Source organism: Saccostrea cucullata, unplaced genomic scaffold (genome assembly GCF_032062105.1).
Source record: "Saccostrea cucullata isolate Sc308-1 unplaced genomic scaffold, CSIRO_AGI_Scuc_v1 ctg157, whole genome shotgun sequence".
NCBI classification, from domain to species: domain Eukaryota; kingdom Metazoa; phylum Mollusca; class Bivalvia; order Ostreida; family Ostreidae; genus Saccostrea; species Saccostrea cuccullata.
Genome location: NW_026918429.1, coordinates 486073 through 502223, shown reverse-complemented (window position 1 = coordinate 502223; position 16151 = coordinate 486073). Strand labels below are relative to the sequence as shown.

The window sequence follows — 16151 nt, the reverse complement described above, 5'->3', positions numbered from 1 at the left end:
GTATTGATATACATCTGTCACCTTGTATATCAATCTATCTGCCTGTCCTTGCAAACTTCTCCAGGGTATAATTTTGCTATTGAGAAACACTGAAAGCTCCTAACTGGTACATGTAAAGTTTAAGATTGAAATTTGATACCTTTGGTAACTATGTTTAGCACTTTTGGAACATTTTTTGGCACCCAACTATGACAACGGGGGAGACATTCTTTCAGTAAAGTCTGAAACAAAATGGAAGACTGAACATGGCTGAGGCTTATGTAGCAGCTGGAGTAGCTAAAGCCTCCAGAAGACTAATATGGCAGACACAGATATAACGTTCCTCCGTTTAACAGTCGTGTACAGCTTTAAATGATTAAGTAATGTTCGTCACTCTTCAGTTCACTGGTCAAATGATATTGATTTTATAGTATTACAATTTTCCAAAAGAAATCAATTTGTAAATTAAATGCACACAATTTAAGCATTCAGGGATTTTCAGGGAAAGAATTTTTTTATTATAGAAATAAATAAAAAGGTTAGAGTTATCTATCCTTTAGCAATTTAATGGACCTTCAGGCCAGTAACAATTTGTACAAGATAAAAAAAAACTTTTTCATTTTTTTATTTGCCACTTGCTAACACTGTGGTGAAAAACTCTCATTCCATAATCTTCATATAATCTATATTGAGAGAACACCATCATAGACTAGAAAGTCAAGCTGTTGATCACATATTCACTCCTGAATTAATGTTAAAATAGTTAAGCATCTTCATGTTTACATTCCATCATCATTAAAGTTACAATCAGACAATGAAGTCGATAAATTTAATGAACATGTTTATAATAAATACATTTTAAGTTCTGAAAATTCATACATGCAATGAAGAGAAGAAGAGAGAAATATGTGGTAAAAATTCATGAAAATAAAATCCTTACCCATAACATTCACCTGTTAAATTAAATTTAACTAATGCTTAACAAAACAATTCATGAATAAATATCTGTTTTTAAAGCCCATTTACAATATGGTGCAGGAAAAATGATGCATCCAAAATGTAATGTTCAATTAATCTTTCCAAGAATCTGACATCAATACATATACACTGTATACTTGTATAGCATCACAACATTCGCATGAAGATTGGGTATGTATTCATTTTATGGCATTAGATGTCAACTGATTAGTACTTAGAGTATCTATTTGCGATTGTTTTTGTTAATTTGGCAGATAGAAGGGCCAGTCTAGGTATCAGGTTTTGCCCTTGGAACGTTACTATGGGCCATATCACAGAGAATCCATAATAATCCATAATAAAACAGAATCTTCATCACATCATATCACCAGGGGTCCACCATAATCCATATACCTCACAGTCTATCAATAATATCAGATGTTCCTATTCTGGAAACTTCTTGATATTTGGGTTTTCTTCTCTGCTGCAGATGGTTTCGACAATATTTGTATTTATGAAGTTATGTCCATTTCAGCAGACTCCATTTCGTATTTTGTGTTTATGAAGACAGTTTGTTTAGCTCAACAAGTTCCGAATTTCTTTGTGTATGTGACATAAGAAGTCTACATAAGAAGCACTTCCACTATGTCCTTTGTCTTCTACCAGGAAGTGGTTAAACCATGGCTCCAACTTGTCCCGCTGTCGAACAATTGTTAACTGCCAAGAAATCATAAGTGTGTATTAAAAAATTGCAATTTTTTATAAACAGAATAATAAACTACTGACACAAGCTTTAATAAAAATTCACTTGTTTCTTACCTTCATATATCTACCCCGTTCACTTCGTATTGAATTAATTACGTCCCGTACTTTCTGTGACACAGGGTTATCGAGGTCAATCAATTTACACTGAAACAGAGAAGAAAGATATTTTTTGTTATAAAATAAATTGTGAAAAAGTAGAACACACTTAAAGCTGAACACTACTCATAAATAGGCACCGTCACAAAGGTATATGAACCCTTCGATTTCGTTACATGCATATGCACACTTGAAACTCATGGCTGACATGTAGCATTCCTTACATGGTTTTAAATTGCATGGTTTATTCTTTGTTTTTATGTGAACTTTCTGTTTGTACATAATGAACTGACTTGTACATTTCATGTTACTGGCTTTGAAAAAGTGCATAAAATTTGATAGTTTCATTGTGTGTGAGTAACATGTCAACGAACGAAGTATGGCTACATGTATACTCATCAGACCTCTACAGCAAAAGACCTTAAACTTTTAAGAGGTCTTTGGCTTTATATATAGGGGTTGTAGGGGATAGTGGTGGTGAATGGGAAATATGGTGGACAATCTCTTTTAGTAGTGTTCAGCTTTAAGGACCATCTCTACATTTCCAAACTCGACAAAACCACAAATACTGTAGTCAATTTAAAATAAGTCAACAATACAAAATATAAATAAAATAGTGGTCAGTGTGGCAAAATTTTGACCAATCCAAAAATTAATCATACCATTCTCTGTAAAACATTACAAACTAAAATCGACAAAAAATTTCCAGATTTACAGTATATAAAGCCAAAGACCTTTTAAAAGTTTAAGGTGTTTTTAGCTTTCAAAATTTTGCAAATGACCACTATTTTATTTATATTTTCGTATTGTTGACTTATTTTGTGGAATTCTATTTTTGGGATTCCAATCATGCTCAAAAATTTGCTAAAAATCTCTTCTTCAAATTCAAAAATTTTAAATACTTTAGACAAAACAGTGTAATGGTAACTGACCATGGGATAGGGGTGGTGAATGGGAAATTGTGTGGACGATGCCTTTTACATAGCATTCAGTTTATGCAGGGTAACATCTCTACATTTTCAAACTCTTACAAAACCACAAATAGTATTCAGTTAAACGTTGGACAAATACCTAATTACACAATGTAATCTGGGCAGCACTTTGTACAAAAAACTGCTGTACCCATGTGGCTCTACATTGTGACCAATTCATTTCAGGAACAAATTACCATTCTGTAAAAGATTACAGATTAAACATGTGCTTACTTTTCTTCAGCATTTTCTATTAATTACATGACCTACAAACATAAGCTGAATGATTGCTTGTACCATACCTAGGAGATACACCCCATTATCTCGGAGTCTTTCTGCAGAACATCTGATGGATTGTGGAATTCTATCTCCATGGGATTCCAAGTCATGCTACAAAATTCCAGAAGTTAGAGCATATAAAATCTCTTACTTCAAATTCAAAACATGATTTAAATACTAGTATAGACAAAACAGTGTAATAATAACTGACCATGGGTATCAGCCTTGGGTAGAAGAACACTTGTGTTGAGGCAACATCCATAGCATTCAGTTTATGCATAAGGTAACTTCTGTCATCGGTAGATATTTCAGACCCTTAAAAAACAGAGATAGAAGCTTATAGGATGCACAAATACCTAATTACACAAGTACGTCGAAACAAAAAACTGCTGTATGCACATGTAGTTCCAGTTTCTACCATTTCATTTCAGTAAAAATTATTGCGTACCTCAAAGTACAGATTTTGTGATATTTTTCATTCAGCATTTTCTATTAATTACATGTAGAACACAACTTTGATATAAACATGTACTCACTTACAGTGACCTAACAGTGATATCCACTTATCAAATCTTTGTACTAAACACCAGTCTCCGTACTTACCACCTTGCAGAGCGTCGCTTTTAATAACACAGTTGGCATACAGAGGGAGAAGCTTCATGGACTCGGGCAGAATCAGCTGACCTACAGACGACGGGGAGGCACAGTTCTTCCTGTAACACGCCAAAATCTGCGCCACCTGGTTCATCACTCCCTCTCTCACCTGCTTGGGGTTAGAGTTCAGGCCCGTTTTGACAGCTGTAGTGAAAAAGTAATCAACTTTATCTACTGTATACCTAAAAGCAACTGCTTGTATAGTTTCAAACTTATTTATAAGTATGTGCATTCAAAATTAATCATGATGTAGTTTTCAAAAGTTGGTATGCAAAGGATATTCAAACATGAACAGCATGAGTATTCTGTGAACAGCACTGCTGCCTAAAACAGTAAGAGAATTCAAACAGTGTACAGCCTGTTTGGCCATGTAATTGATGAATTCAAACAGTGAACAGCACTGCAACCTAAAACAGTACAGTGTTCCAGTGAACAGCACTGCAGCCATTTGAGTACAGCAGTTCAGAGACAAGTTGTGTATCCTTAATCTCCTCTGTCCCCCCACACTGGTAAACAGTACTGCAACCTAATACAGTACAGAGAATTCAAACAGTGAACAGCACTGCAACCTAATACAGTACAGAGAATTCAAACAGTGAACAGCACTGCTGCCTAAAACAGTACAGAGAATTCAAACAGTGAACAGCACTGCAACCTAAAACAGTACAGAGAATTCAAACAGTGAACAGCACTGCAACCTAAAACAGTACAGAGAATTCAAACAGTGAACAGCACTGCTGCCTAAAACAGTACAGAGAATTCAAACAGTGAACAGCACTGCAACCTAAAACAGTACAGAGAATTCAAACAGTGAACAGCACTGCAACCTAAAACAGTACAGAGAATTCAAACAGTGAACAGCACTGCAACCTAAAACAGTACAGAGAATTCAAACAGTGAACAGCACTGCAACCTAAAACAGTACAGAGAATTCAAACAGTGAACAGCACTGCAACCTAAAACAGTACAGAGAATTCAAACAGTGAACAGCACTGCTGCCTAAAACAGTACAGAGAATTCAAACAGTGAACAGCACTGCAACCTAAAACAGTACAGAGAATTCAAACAGTGAACAGCACTGCAACCTAAAACAGTACAGAGAATTCAAACAATGAACAGCATTGCTGCCTAAAACACGACCAAGATTTCAAACAATTAAACTGTTTATTTAGTCACCTAAATATCAATAACGAGTTTTCTGAATTGTTGTTTACCTGAATATAAGCACCATCAGCTTCATTTAATTTATCATCATGTTTAATCTCAACATTAAGAGCTTGTTCTTTGTCTATAGCTGCCAGTTCAACATCTGTTGTGTTAGACATGTAGAAATTGCCCAGGAAGTCCACAGCCCGAATACCTGTAAAAAAAGCCACCCAAAAAAGTATTGATAAGAACATATGTTAAAAGTCATCCCTCGAGAAGAAGGCACAAAAATGACCATAAATAACACCTGTCAATATTTCTTGTTAAGTGACCAGTGTCCAGACCTACCTGTACTGGCTCTGACACGAAGAATGGCATCAAAGGCTGTCTGGTTCTTTACATTATGCTTCAGATCTTCCAGGAAACGGTCTCCATCCAAGTCAGCCTATAAAACAGAGTCATTCTCATCAATGCAAAACTATGAACACATTTATAAACTGTGTATCTCACCAGCAATACAGAATCACAAAGGATAGGTTAGATTAAAATGACTGGCACACCCAACCCTAAGGTGAAGAACATATACTATAACATTGAGTAGGTCATTGAGGATATCAATACAAACACACACACATGGTGAAATCTGCTTCACATTTACAACTTACTCTGTCCTCCTCAACCTATGAATGTAAAATAGGACTACATTGTTTTCTGTAAAATCAGTTTTAACATGTACATGTTTGTTTAAAGGTGCATGTATCAAACAAATCCCATAACATGTCAAACCCACTGCAGATTATATACTTTATATCTTTCCTACAAGCTTTTTGATGCGGATTGGATTCAAAGGTAAAACTGGGTAATTTGTACACACCTGAAAGTAGCTGTATTTGTATATATTTCCTCCTGTGAGACGACACACTTCTGATATTGTTGCAATATCGATGTATGCATTGGGGAACAAGAACAAGTCCACACTACAACCTGCAGTGACACACTCCTGGCCTAATTTAGTGTAGAAGTTGCTCTGAGGAGTCAGAATTGTCTACAATATAAAATACAATATAAAATGTTCCTGTTATAGATAAAATATACTGTACTTCAATTTTAACATTCACTTAAATATAACAGTATGCTTAATACATTTTTTACTTTTCAGTATTAATGTATTTCTTACCTTTTCTTTCTCAGTTCCTAGCAGTTTCCTGTCATCCCTATTCTTTAATTTTCCTGGAGCCTCAGCTATTGGCAGAGAAGTATGAAATATGTAAAGTTTTCCACTGCGGTCGGCAGACTTTAAAGCATCTAGGCCGGCCTGAATGACTGGCCCTAACACAGTTTCTGTCTCCCGAGACTCCGCGAACATCTGAGGGATCTGTGATAATAGACTGTCAATGACTGCCTCGGATTCTGAAAGTTTCACAAGAAATCCATCCAACAGTGGCACAAACACATCATCCAAGTCCGATACAACCAACATCTGGGGCTGGGCCAAGTTACCCTGGAAAACAAAATCAAAGACACTGACACTACTGTACAATTTTATTGTTCTAAGGTATTCAGAATTAGTTTTTTTTAACAGCATGTTAGATGGAAATAAGTGACATACCTTCACATTATAGAAATGAATTTCTTTAGCATATGTTACAAATCCAACTCGGATTTCTGACTCATCCTGTCCAACTTCTCTGCAGAATAAATGAACATTAATTAAATTGTATTGCGTGCTATGAAAGTGCAGCCAATCTAAGCCAAAGGTTGCATTACGGTAACAAACAGAGAGAAGTTAAAACAGTGAATACTTACTTTGGTAGATTTACTAAGACATCATCTTTTAATCTCTCACAAATCAAATGTACTAATCCACTTTTTATACTGTTATAGGACACATCAATCATAAAGATAAAGGCTGGTGCATTTGGCAATGTTCCATTCTGAAAAATCATGTTTACATTACATGTATATCATATATTTCCATTTCAATACAGCAAGTCATATGCGACATTTCACAGCTTAAACTCATGTTAATTTTTCAAGTCTGTACCTTACCTTACAGTAATCTTTAGTAGCTACAAATTCATAGGAACCTAAACACAGTTCTGGTCTGTCATAACTATCTATCCTTCTTCCTGTGTGATCTAGATGTGCAAAATACTCTGCTGGCACTACAAATAAAATAAACATATTTAACAAATAGTCAATAAAATAGCTCTCAACTTGAGACATTGATTCCCCTGAAAGCAGAGCCCCCCATTCACCTTATTCCATTATTTAAATGGGAAATTACCAAATTCTGCCTGCTTATTAATTTTCTTGAGCACCTCAGAAAATTGCTCAGTTCTCCATTTGTAAAAAATGTGAAGACAACATTGTTTATCCCCAACCCACACCCCTAAAATGAAGAAGTCTCACCATCTGTAGCTGCTCCACAGAACACACACTGGAACCTCCGTCCTCCGTCAATAAACATCATGTTGGGATTCATGTAGGCTTTACATCTCTTACACCTGACTGGCCCTACCTCCCCGAGATTGACAATCGGGGGATTCAGCTGAAAAGATCAAATTCATTTTACTGTTCATTGCGATTTAATGCTATCTTACCGAGTCACAAAAGATGTTACATTTAACTTGTCATTATTTACAGCTGATAAAATACCTCTTCTTCAGGGAGTTTAGCAAATGGATTGATGCTCAGAGAAAATGGTACATGACAGTTCTTCAACATATCTGAGGTGCAAGGAACGTTGTACATTGTACTCCTCATAAAACGAGGGTTGCAATTTCCTTGAAAAAAAAATAAAAATTAAAACAATTGAAAAAGCATTCTATTATTATTAAACAAATTTTTATTCTTTGGTACATAATTTAGCTCACATCTAATGTTAAAAGTAGCTAGTGATAATTAATCTTCACGACTTTAAGAGTTTTATTTTCTAAACATATCAAGTTTCCATGTAAACTCCACATTATGTGCAAAGACGATGAAAATTGTTTTCATTCCCGTGTGTGTCTGTGTATAGATAAAGTTCCCCATTTCATTACATTTTGTATCCATACTGCATTCAAACCTTACCTTGATCCTGTACAGTAAAATTAGTGGTAACTGATGGTGGTACTGCCCCTTTAGCAGTTTGGAAAACCCCACTCCTATTGGCTCTGTCATCTTCTATCACTTGAATCTGTTAATCAGAGAAAATATTTAAGAGCATTTTTACACCTACTATATACATGTATTATCCTTATCACCATGGTTCTATTACCTGTGACCACAGGTCAATAATAACTGTTTACTTACTGGACTAGGCATCTGGTCAGGGTCCAGTTTTTTAGGTCCAGATGGCTGCTGCATTCCCCCTGGTCCTGGCATGGGTTGAGCTCCTGGGTAGTTGGGTGGGAAGGACTGCCCTGGCATGGTTCCCCCTGGATATCGCGGCTGACCTCCTGGCTGAGGTGGCATCTGACCGGGCTGAGGAGGGAACTGACCGGGTCCAGAACCTCCATACTGATTTGAAGGAGGAAACCCACCAGGTCCTGGGGCAGGAGGAAATGAACCAGGACCAGGCTGAGACATTGTGCCTGGACCAGAAGGAGGTCCACTTGGTGGACCGGGTCCAAATCTGTCTGTCATGGACATTCCAGAAGGGGGTCCTGAGGGTGGGCCTGATGGTCCACCTGGCCTAGAATGTGGAGGCATACCACCCATTGAAGATGAAACTGGGGGCATTCCAGGTGTTGTAGGTGGTGGCCCAGCCATTCCTCCAGGTCGACTTCCTGGGGGACCTGATAAACCTCCCAGTTGTCCTGTGGGTGGAGCCCCTCCATACTGACTTGTGGGTGGTGCCCCTCCATACTGACTTGTGGGTGGCACCCCTCCATACTGACTTGTGGGTGGAGCACTACCATATTGACTTGTGGGTGGAGTGCTACCATATTGACTTGTGGGTGGTGCCCCTCCATACTGACTTATGGGTGGAGCACCTCCATAATGGCTTGTGGGAGGACCCCCACCATACATGCTTGTGGGAGGGCCCCCACTGTACTGGCTTGTGGGTGGACCTCCTAACTGGCCTTGAGCAGGTCCTCCAATTTGGCTCATTGGTGGGCGTGCTGTGCCACCCATTGGACCGGGTGGTGGTAACCCAGAACCACCTTGGGCATTAGGGCCTCCAGGTGGTGGCATCATACGTGGCTGTCCTGATGTTGAGGGAGCACCATAGTTTTGCTGAAGAGAATTAGAATCAGAATTAGAAAATTTTATTTAGAGTCAGATTTTTACAAACAGTAACATAAGCTCTGTAGAGCTTTTGACCGACATAAAAAATTAGATAAGTGTTTAAAGGTAATGAGCAAATTAAAGATTTTTGAAAGAAGGACAAATTCTATAGGTGAAGATTTTTTTAAATTTTTAAATAAAATGAGTAAAACTTAAAGTTCAAGGTCAAGGAGTCAAAACTGCTGGAACCCCAAAAAAGTTTTTTATCAACAGGAATATGTACAGATAACTCTCGATACCTCGAAGTCCACGGGACCGAGGAAAAACTTCGAAAGATCAAGAGTTCGAGTTTTCAAGAGTCCGGAATTTTCCAGGTTTGTTTGGCAGGTTTTAAAATTAGTCTAACGGGATGTAATGATTTTCATGCAGTGCTAACTTTTAACACGTGGTTTTTATAAAACAGTGATCTGATTTCGTATTTTAGATGAATATTTATTAATCTGAGTAAAGCTAAAAATGTACAGCGTCATTTTCTGTTTATTTTTTATTCTTTATAATACGGACATCATACTACACATTCGTTATATGAAAACGACATTTTACAGTGCAGCGTGGTTCATAGCATTGTGATTTTTCCAAACACGTGCATTAAACAAAGTTCTGTAAGTATTTGTCCAACAATAGTCGTCATAATGACACTGAGGCTGTTTCTGGATTTTCATATTTCGTTAAACTTTGACACTGACTTGAAATAAAAACTAAATTTACTAAGTGTTTCATCTTGTAATTTGCAATTACAATTATTCAGTTACACTGCGTTTCTACATTATCGTAATACAGTCGATGATAATTTTTTCAATAGCATATAAGCAACATAAGATTAATTATAAATCAATTATCACCTTGCAGTATAAGTATCACCTAAATAAACATCCCGTTTCACGAGACCCAAGTCTTCTGCCTGGGGCCATTAAATGTCCAGGTAAAGTTGCTAATTATGTAACTTGTATACACATAGCCACTTCGAGGTATCGAGGGTAAATTTCAATAGAATATGCATAGCGGGACTGCATTTTGACTTCGAGGGATCAAGGGTTTCTAGAGTTCAGGAGTTTGAGAAATCAAGAGTAAATTTGCTTAGTTATATAGGGGAAAAAATCAGGACCGGAGACTCACTTCGAGCGATCAAGAACTTTGAGAGATCGAAGTTCGAGCCATCAAGAGTTACCTGTATCTGAAATATAAGCCTCACTCCAACAATTTGAAATTTCTGGCCAGGGTAAAAATAATTTGGCAGAAAAATGGACAAAGAGGCCAATTTTCTACATGAACATGAAAATATACACTAAGTGGATAAAGACGTATTTTATATGTTCTGTAAATTTTACTTACATTTGGACCAGAAGCCCTTGGCTGGGATATATGCATTGCATTCAAACCATTTGAAATCTGGAGAACAGAAATATATCAGATTAAACAACAATCACTGACATCACATATAAAATCTTCAAGCCTACATACATGTATAATAAGGCATAAATACTAAATTACAGTCATGATTCATCACTGAATGTGCTAATTTTATAAGAGCTGTTCTAGTTTTATCTACCCTACCCCAACGAAACAAATTGATTTTTTAAGCTTTACTTGACCTTCAGGCAAGTGAACTCAAATTTTAACTTGTCAAATGTACACTCACACTGCCACAGAGCAATCACTTTTCATTTTCTCAAGAATAAAATTCATATTTTGAAAGAAACTTATGTAAATTTTGACATTCATAGATGAAGGTGAAAGAAAGGTAACATTTTAGGAAGACAGGTGCTACAAAACCACAAAAGAAAACAGAAAAAGAACCTGATTTTTTAATGAACAGTATAATCTAGAAATGCAACTAAGGGATTGATCATTCCAAATGCAGAAACAATTAAAGTAATGTTCCAGAAAGAAATCAAGTGTTTAATATATCGTTGTTTTTTTTACAAACTAATGTACAAAAGGCAAGATAACAATATATACACTTGCACAATATGGACAAGTACCAAAGTTCCCGAAACTAGTCAAAAATATGTCGGACAATTGTCCTGTAAATATTCAAAATTCACCAGACAGTTGTAAAATTTACCGGACATTAATTTTTTGTATGTAAATTTAACATATGATAGGTTTGGAAATTGTGTCGATATAATAAATAATATACGTAAATGAAAAGATGGCAAATGCAGATTTTTTTTTTTAGATTTATTAAAATATTTTCTATTAGGCCTGTGTATGCCCCATTTGACGTCGCCGACGGTGTGTTATGACCAACGCTTAATTCAACGTATTAAATTATATCATTTCTGACAAATTTTTTATTTTTTTAAATAAAATCTGCAACATAACAACTTTTGGTTGATTGTTTGGAATTATTCCGAAATATCTGTCGTTTTCCAGGCTTTTTTTTTTATTTTTTAGGATTTTGGTATTTTAATTTATGTGCCAGGAAAAATACTACTTAGAACATGTAGAATATCAAAATCGTTTTAAAAAGCCAGGAAAACGTCAGATATTTCTGACTAGTTAAAATGTATCATACAACCTCCACATAGTTAAAAATATGTACTAATGATATAAAAATATGCAAGTTTATCATGAAAAATGATGATTTTAAGTGAATTTGTAGTCGTTTTATTACATTAAAGTCAGTCCGCTATTTTTAGAAAAGGGGAAAAACGCGCATGTATTTTAAATGCTATCAAATACATGGAGAAAAATCCAAAAGTTGGTTTAATTTGAATCATGCTAATAGATTAAATTATAGAGAAAATAATAAATGGTAACAAATTGTCTGTAATCAAGCAGAAATACAACCCTGCAAATTCATCCTGCAAAACGAAAGTAAATTGTCACATTTTTTTTACTGTAAGAACTACAGAGTGCGCATATTTATTAAGAAGGAAAAATATTTGTAAGACAGTGTTTTAACTGTTTTTCCTCCCAGACTTATGGAGATTATTTTAATATGTAGCTTTTTATAGTAGACAATCACCGTTTACATTTAATTTAAACAAGAATGCACGAGAATAATCTGGCGCGCCCCTGACGTTTTTTTTTTTTATTTCATTTGGTTTTGCATTTGTTTATTGTCGGGACAATTGAATTAAATGATTTTGTTAAGATTATGTGTAATTGTTATACAGTCTGTAAAGAAAACCATCGGACATTTTGACCGATAAAATTAAGATTCACCAGTCCCATTCAAAGTTTACCGGGGATCCCCGGTGGACCGGTGCGTTTCGGGAACTCTGAAGTACACTGACAATTTCACTTGCCCAAACTGAGAATTTACTTGACAACTGTTAACATCAATCCCTGTACTCCAAGAAACCAGAAATTTCACATGGGACTACATGTAGAAATATTTTTTTTTGAAAAAGGGACCATGCATATGTGAAGGTATGTAGCCCGAGAGTGTGCTTGATAATGTTAAAAAAGAAAATGATCTGCCTGGACAAGGATAATCAGATAAACACCTCACCTTTTTAATCTCTTTGTAATGTATCTGGACCTACCTGACTTGATGATGGAGGTCTCTGTGAAGGGGGCATGCCCGGACCCATACTGTTTTGCATACTTGTAGTAGGTCTTTGGAAGTTATTCATATCTGGTGGTTTACCAGGAATATTCCTGAAACATTGAAAATTACAAATAAAGCAAGAGCTCACTTCTCTCAGATAATAAAAATAGATCATTGGTTAAACTCCTCTGATTGTATATATGAAAAAGAAACGTTTCCAATTGAAGGAAAATAATTGTCATTTTACCCTGGCTGACTCATGTTTGGATACTGGGGCCCATTAGATGTAGGTGGTGCCATATATTGTCCCGGCCCTGGCTTTGGTGGACCACCATAACCTGTAAAATATAATAAAAAATCACTAAAAAAAATAAGTGAAAGAAAGTATGACTGGATTGCAAAGTCTGCACCCTTTGAATAATTAATAGAATTAGCTCTGGATATATGGTATATATGACTTCCTTCATTCCACTTTTTAACATCGGACTATCTCTCACCTCCTGGACTATTCATGGGACCGGGACCTGGGGGTCTCATTTGTCCTCCTGGGTTCATACCAGGTGCCCCATACCCTGTAGGAGGCATCTGTCCTTGTGTACTTCCCGGGTAGTTAGGATTCATTGTGTCATTTTCTAAGTAGCTATTCTGAAATTTGAGAAAGTATAAGAACTCCATTCCAATAAAATAATAACACTATCTATAAATTTCGGGACATATCAAAACACACTGTCACTGAACTTACCACATTATGGGGATCTGATATCATACCAATAAAGAGTATATAAATATTACCAACACTTATATAATGAAGTATCTTACTGTGCTTATTGGTACATCTTAATTTTGAAAATTACAATAAACATATGCCCTTTACTTTTTTCTGCAAGTCACTATATGCATAATCACAAACACATTGACAATACCAATCAGGCAATCACACACATATATTGTTATAGACCTTATACACAGCTAACTTATAACCATACAAATCGCTTTACATACTATTTCCACTGAAATAAAAATTCAACAGTTCTTTCATAAGAATACTGACTTTCATATTGATGAATGTGCAGTATATGTCATTGGAAAATACCGGTGTGAACTACGAAATTACATTAAACATTGACTTCTTTACCTGATTACATGTACCTGTTTTCAAGAATCTGCCTTGTGTTTAAATGTTTTCAGTAATATCACTCCAGGAGTACAATATATTACAGTTTTAACACGAGTCAAAACATACGAAGTGTTTGCCACGTACTGAAGAATGACATCCGGTGGAACACATGCGCAATCATGCCACGTAAATTGTTGTTGCATTATGGGAGAAACCTGTCGCTTCCGTAAACAAATAATATCAAATTAGACTCCAAAGAAAAAAAAAACACTGAAAAAATATTGTTTGCGGGGATAAAAAGGGATTTCAAATGAAACACGGAACAACATAGAATCAGATTTGGTATTTTATGAAGTGTCTTATTCAGAATTTCCACTGAATTTTATAATCTAGGTGAAATAATGCAATGGAGACTGACAGTTCTGAATGACTACCTCATTATTGTTAACGGTTTCAACCTTTTGGGGTATTTTATAGTTTTAGTTCATTTCATGCTAGCAGATCCAACTACATATAAATTTCCGGTCATAATTTGGTGGTGGAAAAACGTATATCCTCATGAAGATTTAACGTCTTTAAAATATATAAGCTGTGGGGGTTATCGTGGCTGCTTGTCAACTGCAGATAGGTTTTATCTGGATGACTCAAGGACTAAAGGAATAATATTCTACGGTACGAGGGTTAATCCTCGTGATCTCCCTATACCTCGGAAATCCTGGCATACATGGAACTTGATTCACGAGGAATCTCCTATGAATAATTATCTGTTATCACAAGAGGAATTCATTGCACTCTTTAACTTTACTGCAACATTTAGAAGGGAATCAGATTATCCTTTAACAACCCAGAACATTTATTCTTTGAAGTATTTAACAGAAAGAACACCAATATCTACCAGAGAGAAAAACAGGAAAATACGAGAAAGTGGTTATGCCCCTGTCTTATATGTTCAGTCACATGCAGACGTTGCGTCTGACAGAGATGCCTATGTTGAGGAGTTGATGAGATATATAAAAATTGATTCATTTGGAAAATGTCTTCACAACAAAGATCTCCCAAAATCACTGAGAGACGCTATGACTTCTTATGAGGATGATCAATTCATGGATTTCATTTCATTCTATAAATTTCACATTGCTTTTGAAAATTCTATTTGTAGAGATTACATGACCGAGAAATTATTTCGAGCTCTTCATGTGGGCTCTGTCCCTGTATATATGGGATCACCTGATGTTCAAGATTGGATGCCTGATAATAAAAGCGTCATTTTGGCAAGTGATTTTGATTCTCCGGAAGAATTAGCAAAGTATCTGGAGTATTTGAATAAAAACGACGAAGAGTACAACAAGTATTTAGAATATAAATCACCAGGGGGAATTAAAAATTCCGTTCTAAAAGATCATTTACAACACCGCAGTTGGAGCACACACCCATCAGGATCAACTGAAAGTGATGATCTGAATATGTTTGAGGGCTTTGAATGTTTTGTGTGTAGAAAATTACATGAAGTGTTCGGAAATGAAGACAATTTTGCGAAGGTGGCTTTCTCACACATAGCTAACAATTCACATATGGGATGTCCAGAACCAAGAAAATATTCACTGTCAACATTGAATTCCAGTAGTGGGTAAAAATGATTCATTTATCTTCAATGTTTTAGATATATACCTCATGTCGTTTATTACACCTAAATAAATCTAATGTCTGTCATATTATATAAATCGAATCCTTAAAGTTTTTGTTTTAATTTAGGTCAACTGACTTCCACTGGACTAAGGTGTATAACCAAGAGAAAATTACTGCCATGGAAACTCGGAGAATAGTGGAGTCTGGGGAGAAATATTCTAGTGCATTATATAAATTAAACATTTGACTTCATATACCATTAAAAAAAATCCCAACACATCAACGAACAAAAGTAAAATAAAAAGACCTTTTCAAAACTTGCTAAAGATGTATTTGATGTATCTGGGGTTTTTTTCATAACCAGTATAGCATCCTCGCAATATGCCAGGGATTCTGGGTCAACACGTTGTCGTTCCCCGGCAACGTGTTGACTCAGGACCCGGGACGGCAATGTGTTGACTCAGCACCATTGACATTGCGAAGATGAACCGAAGGATAATTAAGATTGAGAATACTATTAAAAAATGGTACAAACAACTCCGATTTTTAGGACGAAGCTAATCTCGACAGAGATTCGGTTCGGCTAGATGCTTTCGACGAATCTCAATGAAGGCGTCAGTCCAAATGTCTCGCCTAGCCGAATCTCGGAATCTGCTGAGATAATGACGCGAACAATTTCTAGACATAGCAGAATCGGCGAGAAAGATTCCCTGCATTTTGCACAGGTCCATTTTTCGATAAAAGGAAATGGGTAAAAAATACGAGGGGTGCAGCTAGGATCAAAAAG

The 16151-nt window shown here is 36.0% G+C and overlaps 2 protein-coding genes across 2 annotated transcripts; one reads left to right on the top strand and one right to left on the bottom strand.

Annotated features, from left to right (window-relative positions):
- Positions 1-588: 588 nt before the first annotated feature.
- LOC134265553 (protein transport protein Sec24C-like) lies at positions 589-13914 on the bottom strand. The gene is given in 25 exon segments (XM_062747772.1): positions 589-1653; positions 1756-1845; positions 2869-2924; positions 2927-2969; positions 3066-3158; positions 3259-3362; positions 3651-3845; positions 4050-4227; positions 4916-5061; positions 5196-5292; positions 5722-5892; positions 6025-6348; positions 6457-6535; positions 6654-6781; positions 6897-7012; positions 7260-7398; positions 7506-7633; positions 7923-8028; positions 8145-9071; positions 10455-10511; positions 12314-12381; positions 12613-12731; positions 12869-12959; positions 13119-13266; positions 13771-13914. Coding segments are annotated over 24 exon segments (3720 nt in total). The 5' UTR covers positions 13243-13266; positions 13771-13914; the 3' UTR covers positions 589-1512.
- Positions 13915-14008: 94 nt separating this feature from the next.
- On the top strand, positions 14009-15611 carry LOC134265541 (alpha-(1,3)-fucosyltransferase 11-like). The gene is made up of 2 exons (XM_062747763.1): positions 14009-15365; positions 15491-15611. The coding sequence occupies exons 1-2, from the start codon at positions 14140-14142 to the stop codon at positions 15609-15611; spliced, it is 1347 nt and encodes a 448-aa protein (XP_062603747.1). The 5' UTR covers positions 14009-14139.
- The last annotated feature ends 540 nt before the right edge of the window (positions 15612-16151 follow it).

Excerpts from the sequence above, each read along its gene's own strand:
- LOC134265541 (XM_062747763.1), top strand. The coding sequence starts at position 14,140 with ATGCAATGGAGACTGACAGTTCTGAATGACTACCTCATTATTGTTAAC. Across the intron at positions 15,366-15,490 it reads ACATTGAATTCCAGTAGTGG|GTCAACTGACTTCCACTGGA; the intron begins GTAAAAATGATT and ends GTTTTAATTTAG.